A 17,099-nucleotide genomic window follows, 5' to 3' on the forward strand; every position below is an offset into this window, starting at 1 on the left:
TTAACAACTCCCATTGAATAGTGGGGAATCTGATGGCAAGTTGTCAGCGGGCAAACAGCCATAGGTGCTCCATATACATGAATTGATTTGTGGAGTTGAAAATGAGAGTGGGCAAAGAGGTAGTGAAAAGTGCTGATGTGATTCAGATAGGCCTATAGCCACTCTAATCGCTTACATATTTTACATTGCGACTGCATTCAGACACCTTGGGTGAGTGTACGCTGGAACCTAACAGTAAACAGCTCAGGGACCACACAGTGAGAAGTGATTTTTGCTCCTTTTTATTAGCACAAAAGCAGGCGGAGACATGCGGCGGCGAGAAGGGTAACGTGATTTATTGGGGACAGTGACTAGAATCGCCGCGCCTGCCGCTGTGGGCTAAGTGGAGGTCCAGCACTTTGGGGTTATCCATCCGTAGGGACAGCCAATACCTCAACATTGCACCAGCTAATTGAAAGTGCAGCTTTTAAAACAGAGATGTAATAAACTAAACATCAAAGCTAGTCAATTTTTACCAAAGCGCCCAAAGTGAGACAGAGACAAGTTCATTAGAAGGCACATTCAGCTTAGTAAACCTTGATGACAAACCCCCAGTGAAAAATGAGAGATATCTAGTCATAACGTTGGAATCCTTAGTTGCAACATACATTTTTGGACATAAATGAATGATATATACCTGATTCTCAATGAAAATAAATTATAAATGCCTCATGATATTAGTTTAACTGTCATACCCTATCAAAACCCAAAAGCTTGTTTTAACACTGTATAACCTCAAAACATGGTTAAAACTATGAATTGTCAGACCTTCCATCCATAGCGCTGTCTATGAATTTGAGAGAGGTTACATTTCTCCAGGCCCATCCCATAACTTTTTACCAAAACAGAGGTGGGGTGTTGCTATGTTATTGTTTCAATAAAGGATTCTAGCTTTAAATAAAGTTATATTTCATGACTCATGCAAAAAGATCAATCACTTTTCATTGTCTTGCCTCTCTTTGGAATTGAAATGCTTCGGTTGTTTACTTTCTCTTTGTTGGGGTAGGGGACTTCATGCTACGAGCTGGGGTGGGAGACTTCAGTCCCTTAGGAGAGGTGGGGGACTTGGCACCGGCTGGAGAAGAGACATGGGAAGGAGCTGAGGAAGGGGCAGGGGTGACAACCTTGGGACCTGGGATCTCAATAGGACGTTTAGGTGGGATGATGGACTTGGGCGTTAGCGTTGGTTTGGCCTGTGGAATCGTGTCTCCATGCTTGTAGGCGCTCACAACGATATCCACGGACTCTCCTCCATATTTGTTCTGCACCGTCATAGTATACCTGCCACAGTCTTCCAGGGACACACGCTTGATGGTGAGACTGGCGAACTTCCCGGACTCGAGGGACACCAAGTACTGGTCATCGGTATACACCTCTGCACCATTTTTTAACCAGGTGACTTGAGGTTTGGGGTCACCGCACACTGTGCAGGTCAAACTCAGTGTCTACCAAGCAGGGCAAAGGAATTGAAAGACCGTTGGTTACCAACACAGATATAACAGAAGAAGATGGAATGTTGGAGTGCTGTTGTTTGATTTAATCAGAGTTTACTATGCTTATCGTGTCTTGTTAAATCCCTAGTCTCTCCCCTCTTGCAGCCCCAAGGTAAAAGAACCAATCACACTACAAACAAGCGTGTGTAGTCACTTTGGAGAGAGGTGCGGTTATAGTGACCTTTACAAGTAGCTCTATTCTGCCATTATGCAAACCATATACCTCTATGACATGTCTACACAATATTCCTATCATATACATCACACTGCATGTGTTTCATAAGGACCCCAGTTTATGTTTTTCCCGCAATATATCATTTGCTGTATGAAATCTGACATGAGGTGCTGTGAAATGCAATATAACACCACAATCTTCCACCTAAGGGTGATTTTCCAGTGCTGTGCAGTGCCGTAAAGTACTTAAGTAAAAATACTTTAGAGTACCTCTTAAGTAGTTGTATTGGGTATCTGTACTTTACTATTTCAATTTTCGACAACTTTTACTTTACTACATTCTTAAGGAAAATTATATACTTTTTACTCCATACATTTTCCCTGACACCCAAAAGTACTCTACATTTTGAATGCTTAGCAGAACAGGAAAATAGTCCAATTCACGCACTTATCAAGAGAACTTCCCTGGTCATCCCTACTGCCTCTGATCTGGAGGACTCACTAAACACATGCTTCATTTGTAAATGATGTCTGAGTGTTGGAGCGTTCCCCTGGCTATCCGTAAATAATAAATAAACAAGAAAATGGTGCCATCTGGTTTGCTTAATATAAAGAATTTGAAATTATTTAAACTTTTACTTTTGATGCTTAAGTATATTTTAGTAATTACATTTAAAACCAAAACTTTTTTACTTTTTCTCAAGTAGTATTTTGCTTGAGTAGTTTTCAATTACTTTGACTCAAGTATGACAATTGGGTACTTTTCCCACCACTGGTGCTGTGTATAATGCAACAGTAGGTTACAGTGGACATCAGCTGCATCCATCTGATTATGATCGTTGACACTGACCCTCGCAATGTGTTAAACCATGTCTGGTTACCTGTTCTACTGTTAAATATATTCCCATCATTGTATTTCATTGCAAAATAAAAGGTAAATTACCTTCTTCTCCATGATGGTAACAACATCAGGGAGACCGCCCAGCACTTTGCCACGGTCTAAAAATGAAGACATTATATAATCACAATATGGTCCGAATCAGAAAATTCCCACAGAACCACAATCTAGCATTATGACAAGGGGAATGTACTCACTGGCTTCAGCATATGCTTCCTCTCTGGAAAACAAGAGAAAAATGGCAGTGAGTTCATTAGCACAGTGAGGTTTGGTATATTTCACCCCAAGACTGTGACTCCATACACATGCTCTGCATTACCACAATACATTAACACTATGTAGGAATTCAAGCTGTGTTTTAGCTGTATAGAACATTAAATGTATATAGTATTATTGACCTGCATACATGTGCATGAAATAACACGGAAATTAATACACTGAACAGAATTATGACGTGATTATCTTACTTGAGAGTTGTGAATTCAGCAAAGGCTTTATCGTAGGCTGTGAAAAAGAAAGAAAATATTGGCTTTTCATGCATGTAATAATTAAACCGCTCTAATTACATTAATTATTATTTATTATAGTTAATATGCACGATGCAACGCGGAGTGCCTGGACACAGCCCTTAGCTGTGCAATACTGTGCAGCCGTATTCATCGACCTGGCCAAGGCTTTCGACTCGGTCAATCATCGCATTCTTATCGGCAGTCTCAACAGGAGGGCCTGTTGTGCGGACCTCTGGCAGTCTCTAAGGGGGTGCCACAGGGTTCAATTCTCGGGTCGACTCTTTTCTCTGTATACATCAATGATGTCGCTCTTGCTGCTGGTGATTCTCTGATTCACCTCTACGCAGACGACACCATTCTGTATACTTCTGGCCCTTCTTTGGACACTGTGTTAACTAACCTCCAGACGAGCTTCAATGCCATACAACTCTCCTTCCGTGGCCTACAACTGCTCTTAAATGCAAGTAAAACTAAATGCATGCTCTTCAACCGATCGCTGCCCGCACCTGCCCGCCCGTCCAGCATCACTACTCTGGACAGCTCTGACTTAGAATATGTGGGCAACTACAAATACCTAGGTGTCTGGTTAGACTGTAAACTCTCCTTCCAGACTCACATTAGAATCGGCTTCCTATTTCGCAACAAAGCATCCTTCACTCATGCTGCCAAACATCCCCTCGTAAAACGGATTATCCTACCGATCCATGACTTCGGCGATGTCATTTACAAAATAGCCTCCAACACTCTACTCAGCAAATTGGATGCAGTCTATCACAGTGCCATCCATTTAGTCACCAAAACGCCATATACTACCCACCACTGCCACCTGTACGCTCTCATTGGCTGGTCCTCGCTTCATATTCGTTGCCAAACCCACTGGCTCCAGGTCATCTATAAGTCTTTGCTAGGTAAAGCCCCGCCTTATCTCAGCTCACTGGTCACCATAGCAGCACCCACCCGTAGCACGCGCTCCAGCAGGTATATTTCACTGGTCACCCCCCAAAGCCAATTCCTCCTTTGGCCGCCTTTCCTTCCAGTTCTCTGCTGCCAATGACTGGAACAAATTGCAAAAATCACTGAAGCTGGAGACTCATATCTCCCTCACTAACTTTAAGCATCAGCTGTCAGAGCAGCAACAGATCATTGCACCTGTACATAGCCCATCTGCAAATAGCCCACCAAACTACCTCATCCTCATATTGTTATTTATTTTTTGGCCAGGTCGCAGTTGTCAATGAGAACTTATTCTCAACTGGCCTACCTGGTTAAATAAAGGTTAAAGAAATAATATATATACACTGCTCAAAAAAATTAAGGGAACACTTAAACAACACAATGTAACTCCAAGTCAATCACACTTCTGTGAAATCAAATTGTCCACTTAGGAAGCAACACTGATTGACAATAAATTTCACATGCTGTTGTGCAAATGGAATAGACAACAGGTGGAAATTATAGGCAATTAGCAAGACACCCCCAATAAAGGAGTGGTTCTGCAGGTGGGGACCACAGACCACTTCTCAGTTCCTATGCTTCCTGGCTGATGTTTTGGTCACTTTTGAATGCTGGCGGTGCTTTCACTCTAGTGGTAGCATGAGACGGAGTCTACAACCCACACAAGTGGCTCAGGTAGTGCAGCTCATCCAGGATGGCACATCAATGCGAGCTGTTGCAAGAAGGTTTGCTGTGTCTGTCAGCGTAGTGTCCAGAGCATGGAGGCGCTACCAGGAGACAGGCCAGTACATCAGGAGACGTGGAGGAGGCCGTAGGACGGCAACAACCCAGCAGCAGGACAGCTACCTCCGCCTTTGTGCAAGGAGGAGCACTGCCAGAGCCCTGCAAAATGACCTCCAACAGGCCACAAATGTGCATGTGTCTGCTCAAATGGTCAGAAACAGACTCCATGAGGGTGGTATGAGGGCCCGACGTCCACAGGTGGGGGTTGTGCTTACAGCCCAACACCGTGCAGGACGTTTGGCATTTGCCAGAGAACACCAAGATTGGCAAATTCGCCACTGGCGCCCTGTGCTCTTCACAGATGAAAGCAGGTTCACACTGAGCACGTGACAGACGTGACAGAGTCTGGAGACGCCGTGGAGAACGTTCTGCTGCCTGCAACATCCTCCAGCATGACCGGTTTGGCGGTGGGTCAGTCATGGTGTGGGGTGGCATTTCTTTGGGGGGCCGCACAGCCCTCCATGTGCTCACCAGAGGTAGCCTGACTGCCATTAGGTACCGAGATGAGATCCTCAGACCCCTTGTGAGACCATATGCTGGTACGGTTGGCCCTGGGTTCCTCCTAATGCAAGACAATGCTAGACCTCATGTGGCTGGAGTGTGTCAGCAGTTCCTGCAAAAGGAAGGCATTGATGCTATGGACTGGCCCGCCCGTTCCCCAGACCTGAATCCAATTGAGCACATCTGGGACATCATGTCTCGCTCCATCCACCAACGCCACGTTGCACCACAGACTGTCCAGGAGTTGGCGGATGCTTTAGTCCAGGTCTGGGAGGAGATCCCTCAGGAGACCATCCGCCACCTCATCAGGAGCATGCCCAGGCGTTGTAGGGAGGTCATACAGGCACGTGGAGGCCACACACACTACTGAGTCTCATTTTGACTTGTTTTAAGGACATTACATCAAAATTGGATCAGCCTGTAGTGTGGTTTTCCACTTTAAGTTTGAGTGTGACTCCAAATCCAGACCTCCATGGGTTGATAAATTGGATTTCCATTGATTATTTTTGTGTGATTTTGTTGTCAGCACATTCAACTATGTAAAGAAAAAAGTATTTAATAAGATTATTTCTTTCATTCAGATCTAGGATGTGTTGTTTAAGTGTTCCCTTTATTTTTTTGAGCAGTATATATATATATATTGGCCATATATAACAAACCCTTGAGGTGCCTTATTGTTATTGTAAACAGGTTACCAATGTAATTAGAGCAGTTAAAATACACTTTTTGTCATACCCGTGGTATACGGTCTGATATACCACGGCTGTCAGCCAATCAGCATTCAGGGCTCAAACCACCTGGTTTATAATTAATGTTACACCATAAAAAAACAATGTTGAAGTGTAGATGGAGTAACCTACTTTCTTTCTATTGCCGTTCTTACTGGTACTTGTCTTGGAGACATAACAGCAGAAACATATCGTACCTCATTATTGTAATGTTGTTCTGTTTTGCCTGAAATAGCTCATCCTCGCTCACTCATTACTGTTTCCAGCCCACACATCGCATGACCTGTCAGGGACCAGCCCTTGATTATGTTTGTCATCAAACAGTCTGTTGACTAACTGAAGTCTGAGCCAGGATTGCACCTTTGATATTGTTGTTCCTGTTATTTCATCCCCCGGATTAGCCTAAATATGCTGCTTGCTTCTGTGTACCCAGCTGCAGAGATGCCCTTTTCTTTGTATTATAAATGTAGAAATCAGTGTAAAACTGGACACTGCATGGGTTATTCTAAGACCGTGGCAGAACAACAGTAGAGTGGCCAATAGTTGGAGGTGGTATGATAAAAACTACAACAGTGTTTAGTAGTTGGTCATTTTGATAAAGATGTGCAGTGATCTCATTACTGTGGTCCAGCTGAAGACTCCACCTCATTGATATACTGCCAGAAAAAATGGTAATGATATACAACCTTCGGTTTTTTCAACATTTAGATGTTAGGTACACACACGAATGAAGACTGGGCTGGGAATCCAATGCATACGAATGAATGTGACTATCTAAAATGATGAACTCCATTGATCAGGTGTATCATTTACAGGTTACCATTATCCTGGTATTGTTCTTGAGGTTCATACATACTGAATGTGCTAATATCACTGCGTTCATGTGTTATGCTATTTGCAAGACTGAAGGAGAAGTAGGTTGTTAAAGTACAAGTACGACGGCATATATACTGTCTATATCATCTGGCTTACCGTGTCCAGAAAGGTCGATGGTGCGACTATAGGTCTTATCCGTATCTATTATCTGGATGTGGTAAAGACCCTTATCCCTGTCTGTGGGTTCAATGATCTCCATAGTGGCCATGGCTGGGGTACCTCCAATACGCACCTTCTCAGAGTGAGAGAGTTTCCTTTCCCTGGAATGGTAAAGGGGAGGAACAGATGGAGCATAATAATTATTGTTTTGGGATTGAAAAAACACTGCTATTGAAGGTATCCATTGTGTTGGATTGAGTAGGCCCCTAAAGAGCAGTCAATGAAAAATGGTATAAACTCTAATTCACAGGTAGCTCAATGAGGACCTAATTGGATCATACAAACATAACATGAAATTGTGATTGATTCTAATGAAAATGGTAGAATTTCCTAATTTCTCTCATAATAAGTGTCATTTTCTAGTAGTTTATCAAATAATGACCAGCTGCAGTTGCCTTTCTGGACCATTTGAGCATCATCACTATGTTATTTATGTGCCATGGCCCTCTTGGCAGGCAGGGAGGTCCTGAAATTTGCCAAGCTCAAATTTGTGAGGAATCATGGGAAATGGTGAGCATTGTTCAGTCATTGCGTGTGAAATTGTTGCCGTGCTGTGAAACATGCTCCCCTTGTCTATGCCATGCACGCCAGAAGAAAGAAAAACCCGAAGCAGCTACTTCAAAATGTTCATACAGGGATTAGAAGACCCACGCATGGTTTAGCTGAAACTGGTTTGCCTTACACAAGCTGCTGTAACCGATGACTTCCCACAAGTGTTTTTTTTATTATCCTGTAGCTATTCTGCTAGGTAGGCCTACTAAATATTTCCTTAGGACAGAGCATTAGTGAGAGTTGATATATGTTTTGTATTGTTTGTGTGTGAAGAAAGGCTCTGGTGTCACTGTTGTTTTACATTTTTACTAAAGAGTCACAGTTTTAGACAAAATATCAAATCATGTTTACACGCCTAGCTCATGTTACGCCTTGGGATAAAACCTTGTGTGGATTCTATTTACATGAACATTTCTATAATTTTGCATTCTCTGCATAATTTAATAAAATAAAAGAACCCACACCCCCCCAAAATAAATACGTAGTATATGCTTACACGTGCAGCCAATGGATTTTCATCTCCTCTGTGTAGTATTTCATGTGACATTGGAGCTGAATGCCTGTTGCTGTGCTGTGAATTGCCAACTCAGCTGCAGAGGATCCTGGTGAGCGAAAAGGAAAACCCAAGCGTCCTTTAGTGTACATATGCTGACATATATGTTCTATATGTCTCTTAAATTAATAATATATCTTCTTGGATAGACACAACTTGGTGACTTGCTGTGGTTTACTAATTGGTTGGCCAGTGCAGGGAATTGGAAATCAGCACAACAAATGCTGTAATGGGGATATGATTTCAGGCTAGGACGACAGGTACAGATTTGTTACTTCAGCCCAGTTCTTGAGGGTAGAGTAACAAGACCCTTGATATGCCCACTGGCTGTGTAATCCACCTCATTAGTTTTGCTGCACTGAGAAAAACCACAGAACTGTGTGAGGAGCACATCTGTAATCTAACAATCAAGTCCAACTGATTTATTGCCCTGGTTGAATAATGAGTAGAATAAACTGAAATTAGTTTAAAAAAGTATGCTAAAGTATGTTAAAGCATGCTAAAATATGCTAAGTATACTAAAAAAGGGAAGTGGCAATCAAGCAAGCTAAACTTGAAGATATTAGTACCTACCAGCAAGTTTAGAAAGCTTGTTGATAATTTCATCAAAAGCTGTAAGAGAGATGTTGATAGAACAAAATTACATTCAAAGTATGTTCACAGTAAGACAATATATTTCACATACAACATGGCATAATTTTGCTAATAATATTTACCATGGCCAGATATTTCAATTTGGGACTGATCCTTTCCTCTGTCGTCACTGATGGTAGCTTTGTAAATGCCAGTGGAAGCCTTGGAGAACTAGGTCGGATAAAGAAAACACAGCACCATTTCAGGAATCAAATTAGAACGCAGTAGATAGGCCTCAAATTCGAATGCAGTAGATAGGCCTCAAATTAAAACGCAGTAGATAGGCCTCAAATTAGAATGCAGTAGATAGGTCTCAAATTAAAACGCAGTAGATAGGCCTCAAATTCGAATGATGTAGATAGGTCTCAAATTAGAACGCAGTAGATAGGCCTCAAATACGAATGCAGTAGATAGGTCTCAAATACGAATGCAGTAGATAGGCCTCAAATTAGAACGCAGTAGATAGGCCTCAAATACGAATGCAGTAGATAGGTCTCAAATTAAAACGCAGTAGATTGGCCTCAAATTCAAATGCAGTAGATAGGCCTAGCCTCTGTAACAGTAGCACTGACCGCGTAAGCTTCATTAACTTCATTACATTGAGATTGGAATTGTTTTGCTTTAGTCAATTCCGGTTCATACAGTGTCTCTAACCACATTTCCATCCCCAATTTTTACGTGAGTAAAGTCATACCGTATTAAAAAAAAAAACAGCTGTGATGGAAACAGGAAGTTTCAGTACAATTTTATAAATGCTGACAGATCATTTGTCAGTTCAACATTGGTGCTTTCTTTTTCTGCTGGTAAAATGTATCATGCACGAAATGGCAGTGGAAGGCCTTTATGCACAAATATTGATATAATAACCATCCTATCGAAGTATCATCACGCGATGATATGGTATGTAGTCACCACTTCTCCCACTACCACTGGGCAAACCATACAGTTTATAAGGCTACAGATGAAATAAGTTATGATGAACTTCACAGGGTGATGAAAGTGCACGGTGATGAGCTTGATGCTCCTTTCCAATAAATATCAAGGGTCTTATTCTGATGAGATGGTATTGATGCTTGACTGCCATTTGATAAATAAATACATTCTCGCTCTTATCCATAATAATCTCAACATGTTGACTAGCCTACCTGCAGAGCGTATCCGCACTGTATCTACAAGCTGTTGGCTAGTGTGCACATGCCAAGACCAGAGTAGGCACATTTACTATTTAACACAACATTTTTTGTGACAAAGCTATCGCTAGAGTTGTAAATATGATGGAAACACATTGAACTTTTCATTTTTAGTTGGTACATGACAATTTAAGCTGACTTTTATCTGCAACGAGTCAGTTTGGTGGAAACACACCACTAGTGGAAAATATTTTTTTCTTTATGCAGATTTTTGAATATTCGCATGAAAATCTATTACCAATTGGATGCAAACCTAGCTATTGTCTCAATTTCATATAATTTTTCTCACCACTTCTGGCATTTACATGTGGCCAATGTCAAACAGGCTGCATATCAAGCACAGGATCAGAGTAACCTTTTCCATCTCATAGCTTTGTGAGGACAGAGTACGATTGCAGGGTGTGAATATTTATAATGACATAATTGGAAGTGACTGCTTTCTATGACAGTGGCGCTTTACTGAGGATCGCGCTGTTTATCTTCTTCCCCTCAGGGTTATTCCTCTTGTTTCCTATAAATGACTGGTGCCCCTAGGACCTCAAGTCAAAATTCGCCTTGACTGCACCTCTTACTTCCCTTACATTACATTACATCACAGTACATCACATCACAGTACATTACATCACATTGCATCACAGTACATTACATCACAAATGTTTTGGTGGCTATTTGTCTCTTGTCTTATTGTGTGAAACAGTGGAGGCTGCTGAGGGGGAAATGGCTCATAATGATGGCTGGAATGGAGCGAATGGAATGGTATCAAACCATGTGTTTGATTTATTTGATAGCATTCCACTCATACCGCCCCAGCCATTACCATGAGCATGTCCTCCCCAACTAAGATGCCACCAACATCCTGTGGTATAAAGCGTAGGAACTGACAGCATGACTGTGTAGGCGGATAATACCCTCCTTCAACACAAACAAGGGTAATACAGAGTATTAGTATGGCTAACTTTGGCTTGGCCTGATTGTGTCTAGATGATATGGAAAGTCACAGGACTGCTCAGAATTGTACTCAACAACAATTCTGTTCTCAATGACTGCCATGAGATTTCCAGCAATGAAGTCATAGGATGAATGTGCCTAACCCGGTTTACCAGACTGCAAGGTCCTTTTACTGTAGACTATTATCAAAACTACTTGGTTTCCAAGAAATGTAATTGTGCTTCTGCCTATTGTCCACATACAGTAACACCTGCTATTATATGTACAGGTAACTGCCAAAATAATGGAAGCATTTGAGTAAATGAGGGATGCAAAGTATGTTGAAAGCAGGTGCCTCCACACAGGTGTGGTTCCTGAGGTAGTTAAGCAATTAAAACATCCCATCATGCTTAAAAGCTCTGCATGGTCAATCTGACGTCTGCAGTGGCTGTACAGCACTTACCCTTAAGTCAGGGCATTCATATTTCTTGTGCTTCGTGGAGCAGAGCAGAGCTGTTGTGAAGGAACTTGTGAAGGAAGTGAGACCTCCCGCCGCCACTTGCCATCAACCAATCATGGCAATGCGGAGCCCTCTGCATTGTTACAAAAATTGGGAGAGAGCTCGATTTGTCCTCCGCAATTGCATCACACCCTCCATACGGCGCCTCCGGACAGCATTGCCAGATCAAGCATACATCAGCTATTAGGGTCATGTATAAAATTATTGCTATTTTGGCTACCATGGATAGAAGAAAAGATCTCAGTGACTTTGAAAGAGAGGTCTCAAAGGAGCAGAGGGGGTTTAAAGTGTGTGTGTGTATGTGTGCGCGCGTGTGTGTGTGTGTGTGTGTGTGTGTGTGTGTGTGTGTGTGTGTGTGTGTGTGTCAGTCAATAGATTTTAACGCAATTGAACACTTATGGAAGATTCTGTAGTGGCACCTGAAACAGTGTTCTCCACCAAAATACACAAAACACCAAATGATGTAATTTTTGGTGGGAGAATGGTGTCATATCCCTCCAATAGAGTTACAGACACTTGTAGAATATATGCCAAGGCGCATTGAAGCTGTTCTGGCAGCTCTGGTGGCTCGTGGTGGCCCAACACCCTATTAATACACTTTATGTTGATGTTTCCTTTATTTTGGCAGTTACCTGTCATTCGTTCAATCTTTATACAACAGGTGAGTCTAATCCTGAATGCTGATTGGTTAAAAGCGCATTCCAGCAGGTGTCTATTCCATAAATTACCACCGGCTAAATCTATGACGTTAAAATGCCAATATATATATATATATATATTTTTTTTTTTTATGTTTAAAACATACAGTATACTTGCAGTGAAGCCGCTCAACAGCTACATCACATTAATCATCTAACCGACTCCCACCCAGAGCGACACAACCAGGGTGGCTGCTGAGGGGAGGATGGCCCTGGTTGCTTCTGTGTGCCGCTCTGGATGGGAGTCTGTTAGATGACTAATGTGATGTAGTTGTTGAGCAGCTTCAGTGCAAGTATATTGTATGTTTTAAACATGGATCGATGGAATACTCAGTACTTTGTTGAAGCACCTTTGGCACCGATTACAGCATCGAGTCTTCTTGGGTATGATGCTACAAACTTGGCACACCTGTATTTGGGGAGTTTCTCTCATTCTTCTCTGCAGATCCTCTCAAGCTCTGTCAGGTTGGATGGGGAGCGTCACTGACCAGCTATTTTCAGGTCTTTCCAGAGATGTTAGATCGGGTTCAAGTCCGGGCACTGGCTGGGCCACTCAAGGACATTCAGAGACTTGTACCAAAGCTGTTCCTGTGTTGTCTTGGCTGTGCTTAGGGTCGTTGTTCTGTTGGAAGGTGAACCTTTTCCCCCAGTCTGATGTCCTGAGCGCTCTGGTGCAGGTTTTCATCTAGGATTACTCTTGGTTTCATCAGACCAGAAAATCTTGTTTCTCATGGTCTGAGAGTCTTTAGGTGCCTTTTGGCAAACTCCAAGCAGGCTGTCATGTGCCTTTAACTGAAGAGTGGCTTCCGTCTGGCCACTCTACCATAAAGGCCTAATTTTTCGAGTGCTGCAGATAAGGTTGTCCTTCTGGAAGGTTCTCCCATCTCCACAGAGGAACTCTACAGCTCTGTCAGAGTGATCATCTGGGGGGGGTAGTCTGGTTCTTGACCAAGGCCCTTCTCCCCCGATTGCTCAGTTTGGCCGGGCGGCCAGCTCTAGGGAGAGTCTTGGTGGTTCCAAACTTCTTCTATTTAAGAATGATGGAAGCCACTGTGTTCTTTGGGACCTTCAATGCTGCAGAAGCTCTCAGAGCTCTACAGACAATTCCTTCAATCTCATGGCTTGGTTTTTGCTCTGACATGCACTGTCAACTGCGGGACCTTATAAAGACAGGTGTCTGCCTTTCCAAATCATGTCCGATCAATTGAATTTACCACAGGTGTAGAAACATCTCAAGGATGACCAACTGAAACAGGATGCACCTGAGACTAATTTCGAGTCTCATAGCAAAGGGTCAAACTGAAACGAAGTGCAGCTAGTTCGCAGTCTTTACAGCTTCAAGGTTTGCAGTGATTGTGTTAGCTGTGTTGTTGGCTAGCTCCTCTGAATAACAGTGTCCTGAAGAGATATTACATTTTCTACGCCAGATGAAACCGCACCTCAATAACTCATTGTTATGGATGTATCCAAATAAATGTCACTAGAAAACTACTTAAACAAATGCAAACGCAGCTATTTAAAAAAATTTTTTTTTTATGTTTGACGTGACTCTAAGTTAGTTGTAGTTGGCTAGCTAGCAAACAGTATGGCAATGGAAAATTTAGAACGAACGTCTGGGTCGCGTCCATAAATACAGAACAAAAAGACTGAACGACTGGGTCACGTCTCTGGCAACCGAACCAATAGAACGAACAACCAGCCGGCTTGGGTAGCAACCCTAGATTTGTTTCGGGACTATATCTTGTGGAAGGATGAAATAGTGTTAATAAATTAATCTAAATAACGTTTTTTAATTAAAATATGTCAATCATTATTTGAATATGTTGGTAACCTCTTGTATAAGAGTGATAATGTCCTTGAAGCCGGTGTTTGGAGGATATATTGGCACGGTTCGACTTTGTCTCGGGCCTGACAACACCCATGCCAATATATCCTGCAAACACCGGCTTATCGGGCATTATCACTTAATTAGAAGGTGTGTGTCTGTGTGATACAATTACCAGGGAAATAGGAAGCTTGCAGGTTCCAGATGCCAGATTGACTGGCCCTTCAGGGGTAATCTCAACGGCATCCTTAAACCAGTGCAGCGCAGTTTCCTTCTTCAGATTATCCACCTGCATTATGAAACAACAGAACCCATAGCCCACAGGTAGGTGAACCAGCCCAAACAAAGACGCAGTACAACAACACCATCTGTCAACGCAGGGAACAACGACTGAGGTGAATCATGCTGACTGTGTTTGTCGTTTAGATTGGCAGTAGCAATAACTCATGCCATCATTTCCATTTAATCTCTTGGCTTAATCTAATTGTACTTTCGGTGAATGTTTAATTACCTTGCAGATGAGTGCCACAGAGCAGTCATCCCCGACATGGACTGACAAAAACTCACTGAAGTGGGGGCCTGGAAAGAGGGCAAGAGAGACAGAAAGGGTGGGAGGGAGAGAGGGGGGGAGGGAGGGAGGGAGGGAGGGAGGGAGGGAGGGAGGGAGGGAGGGAGGGAGGGAGGGAGGGAGGGGGAAGAGCGGGCATATGAAGGTCAGATTTCATCAATTGTTTTGCTAATAACACCCTTGTGTCCTTGTAATATCCTTGTAACAATGGGTGGCTTATGGATTTGCAGGTGTGATAACAGTGTGTGGCTGCCATAAATAATGTCAACCATTTTGAAGGAATAAATCATTATGATATCAAATCATCATCTTAGTACTTGAAATTCATACCTAATTTAAATATTACTCGAATTAATTTCCCAAACACTAGAGGACTGCATATTGAATTTCCCAAACACTAGAGGACTGCTAATTGAATTTCCCAAACACTAGAGGACTGCATATTGAATTTCCCAAACACTAGAGGACTGCATATTGAATTTCCCAAAAACTAGAGGACTGCTTATTAAATTTCCCAAACACTAGAGGACTGCATATTGAATTTCCCAAACACTAGAGGACTGCTAATTGAATTTCCCAAACACTAGAGGACTGCATAATGAATTTCCCAAACACTAGAGGCCTGCATAATGAATTTCCCAAACACTAGAGGACTGCATAATGAATTTCCCAAACACTAGAGGACTGCATAATGAATTTCCCAAGGACTAGAGGACTGCATATTGAATTTCCCAAACACTAGAGGACTGCATAATGATTTTCCCAAAGAATAGAGGACTGCATAATGAATTTCCCAAACACTAGAGGACTGCTTATTGAATTTCCCAAATACTAGAGGACTGCATATTGAATTTCCCAAACACTAGAGGACTGCATATTGAATTTCCCAAACACTAGAGGACTGCATATTTTGAAACACTGTTACCGTCTTTCACTCTGACGTACTCGCTCCTTTGGTGTTCTGCGTCAGCGAGAGCTGCCTTGAAATCTACAACCCAAACAAAGTGATACAGGGGATAAGTCCTTGATCCCTCATGGAGCCCTACCCTGGATTAGAGCACAACCCCCACAGCAGACAGGCTCTCACCAGCTCCGATAAGCACCAGAGAGGACTGTCCTCTGGCTTTGCCATCCTCGATCTGAACAGTAAAGGTGCCCTCGCTATCCTCTGTGAAATGATCCAGCACAAACTCAATGATGCCAGCCTCCACGTCATGACTCGCATGATTTGGCTGAGAACACAGAAGACACCAAGAAAGTTTGCATGAGAGGACTCTATTGAGTGAATGTTGAGGAATCGTAATGGGCGAATCCAATAATGTGGTTATGTTGTGTAATCCACTCTAGTCTTGGCTTAAAAGTCTATTCATGCCATGACATAGTGATGATAGAGTAGAATGTCTAGTACAAAGAGAAAACAAGATGTCTGTGCAAGTCCATTGTGAGTTCAATTACAGTGTTGTGTCCGAAACTACACCCTATTTCCTGTGTAGTGCACTACTTTTGACCAGAGGCCCATAGGGTCAGCCTCCTAGGCCTCTAGTCAGGAGTTGTGCACTGTATGCCAAAAAGGTGTCTAAAGAAGTGCACTAAATAAGGAATGGGGGTCAAAAGTGCACTATGTAGGGAATAGGGCACCATTTCGGACAAAGACAATGTGTCGGTTTAGAGTTGACAGGAATAAGGAGGAGAGTCTTACATTAGTCGGTGAGAGTTCATTGTTGTTAGCTAAGAACTTATAGGTGACAGCAGAGGAGATGTGCTCAGCCTGCAGCCAGAAGCGCATGCGGCCACGCTCCAGAATCTTGTAGGCCAGCTGAGTCTTTAGAGGGATCACTGTGGAAGCAGAAACAATAATGGAAGAAGGTGATGCAAATAGATGTAGGTTTTGTGATAGAAATGGCATTTGTTCAAAGGAAGACATTTCCCTTCTCAAAATATAAGAATAAGCTGTGATGAACCACATGCTAAAAAGGTTGATGGAGAAAGGGCTGAAAAAAACTATTTTCTGGGATTAACAGTTGTCTCCTCTATGTGGTTTACATGAACCCACATCACCAGTCTACAACAGCACACACGCCCCTACAGTATATACCCATGTCACGCCCTGGCCATAGAGAGGGTTTTATTCTCTATTTTGGTTAGGCCAGGGTGTGACTAGGGTGGGCATTCTATGTTCCTTTTTCTATGTTTTGGTATTTCTTTGTTTTGGCCGGGTATGGTTCTCAATCAGGGACAGCTGTCTATCGTTGTCTCTGATTGGGAACCATACTTAGGTAGCCTTTACCCACAGGGTTGGTGTGGGTAGTTGTTTTCTGTTTGGTGTGTTCACCTGACAGAGCTGTTGCGGTTTGTTCCACTTTGTTTTTTTGTTGCTGTGTTCAAGTTATTAATAAACATCATGAACACGTACCACGCTGCGCTTTAGTCTACTCCTTCTTCCAAAGACAACCGTTACAACCCATTATTCAAGCCAAAGAAACCTAAGAAAATTGACCTTTTACCCTGAGCTGTGCATT

The 17,099-nt window shown here is 42.6% G+C and overlaps 1 protein-coding gene across 2 annotated transcripts in view; it reads right to left on the minus strand.

Annotated features, from left to right (window-relative positions):
- Positions 1–258: 258 nt before the first annotated feature.
- Positions 259–17,099, minus strand: part of LOC115201620 (myomesin-2) — a 39,460-nt gene continuing 22,619 nt past the window's right edge. Inside the window, exons 24-36 of one of the 2 annotated variants that reach the window (XM_029765396.1) lie at positions 16,280–16,416; positions 15,668–15,812; positions 15,506–15,568; positions 14,524–14,591; positions 14,188–14,301; positions 8,936–9,023; positions 8,793–8,831; positions 8,163–8,268; positions 7,052–7,215; positions 3,072–3,108; positions 2,802–2,824; positions 2,650–2,705; positions 259–1,484 (exon numbers count right to left, since the gene is read on the minus strand). In XM_029765396.1, coding sequence (XP_029621256.1) covers positions 1,023–1,484; positions 2,650–2,705; positions 2,802–2,824; positions 3,072–3,108; positions 7,052–7,215; positions 8,163–8,268; positions 8,793–8,831; positions 8,936–9,023; positions 14,188–14,301; positions 14,524–14,591; positions 15,506–15,568; positions 15,668–15,812; positions 16,280–16,416 — 1,502 coding nt within the window. In that variant the 3' untranslated portion in view covers positions 259–1,022. The remainder of the gene's footprint in view (positions 1,485–2,649; positions 2,706–2,801; positions 2,825–3,071; positions 3,109–7,051; positions 7,216–8,162; positions 8,269–8,792; positions 8,832–8,935; positions 9,024–14,187; positions 14,302–14,523; positions 14,592–15,505; positions 15,569–15,667; positions 15,813–16,279; positions 16,417–17,099) is intronic. The other variant, XM_029765397.1, reaches the window with a different exon arrangement.

Source organism: Salmo trutta, chromosome 10 (genome assembly GCF_901001165.1).
Source record: "Salmo trutta chromosome 10, fSalTru1.1, whole genome shotgun sequence".
Taxonomy (NCBI): domain Eukaryota; kingdom Metazoa; phylum Chordata; class Actinopteri; order Salmoniformes; family Salmonidae; genus Salmo; species Salmo trutta.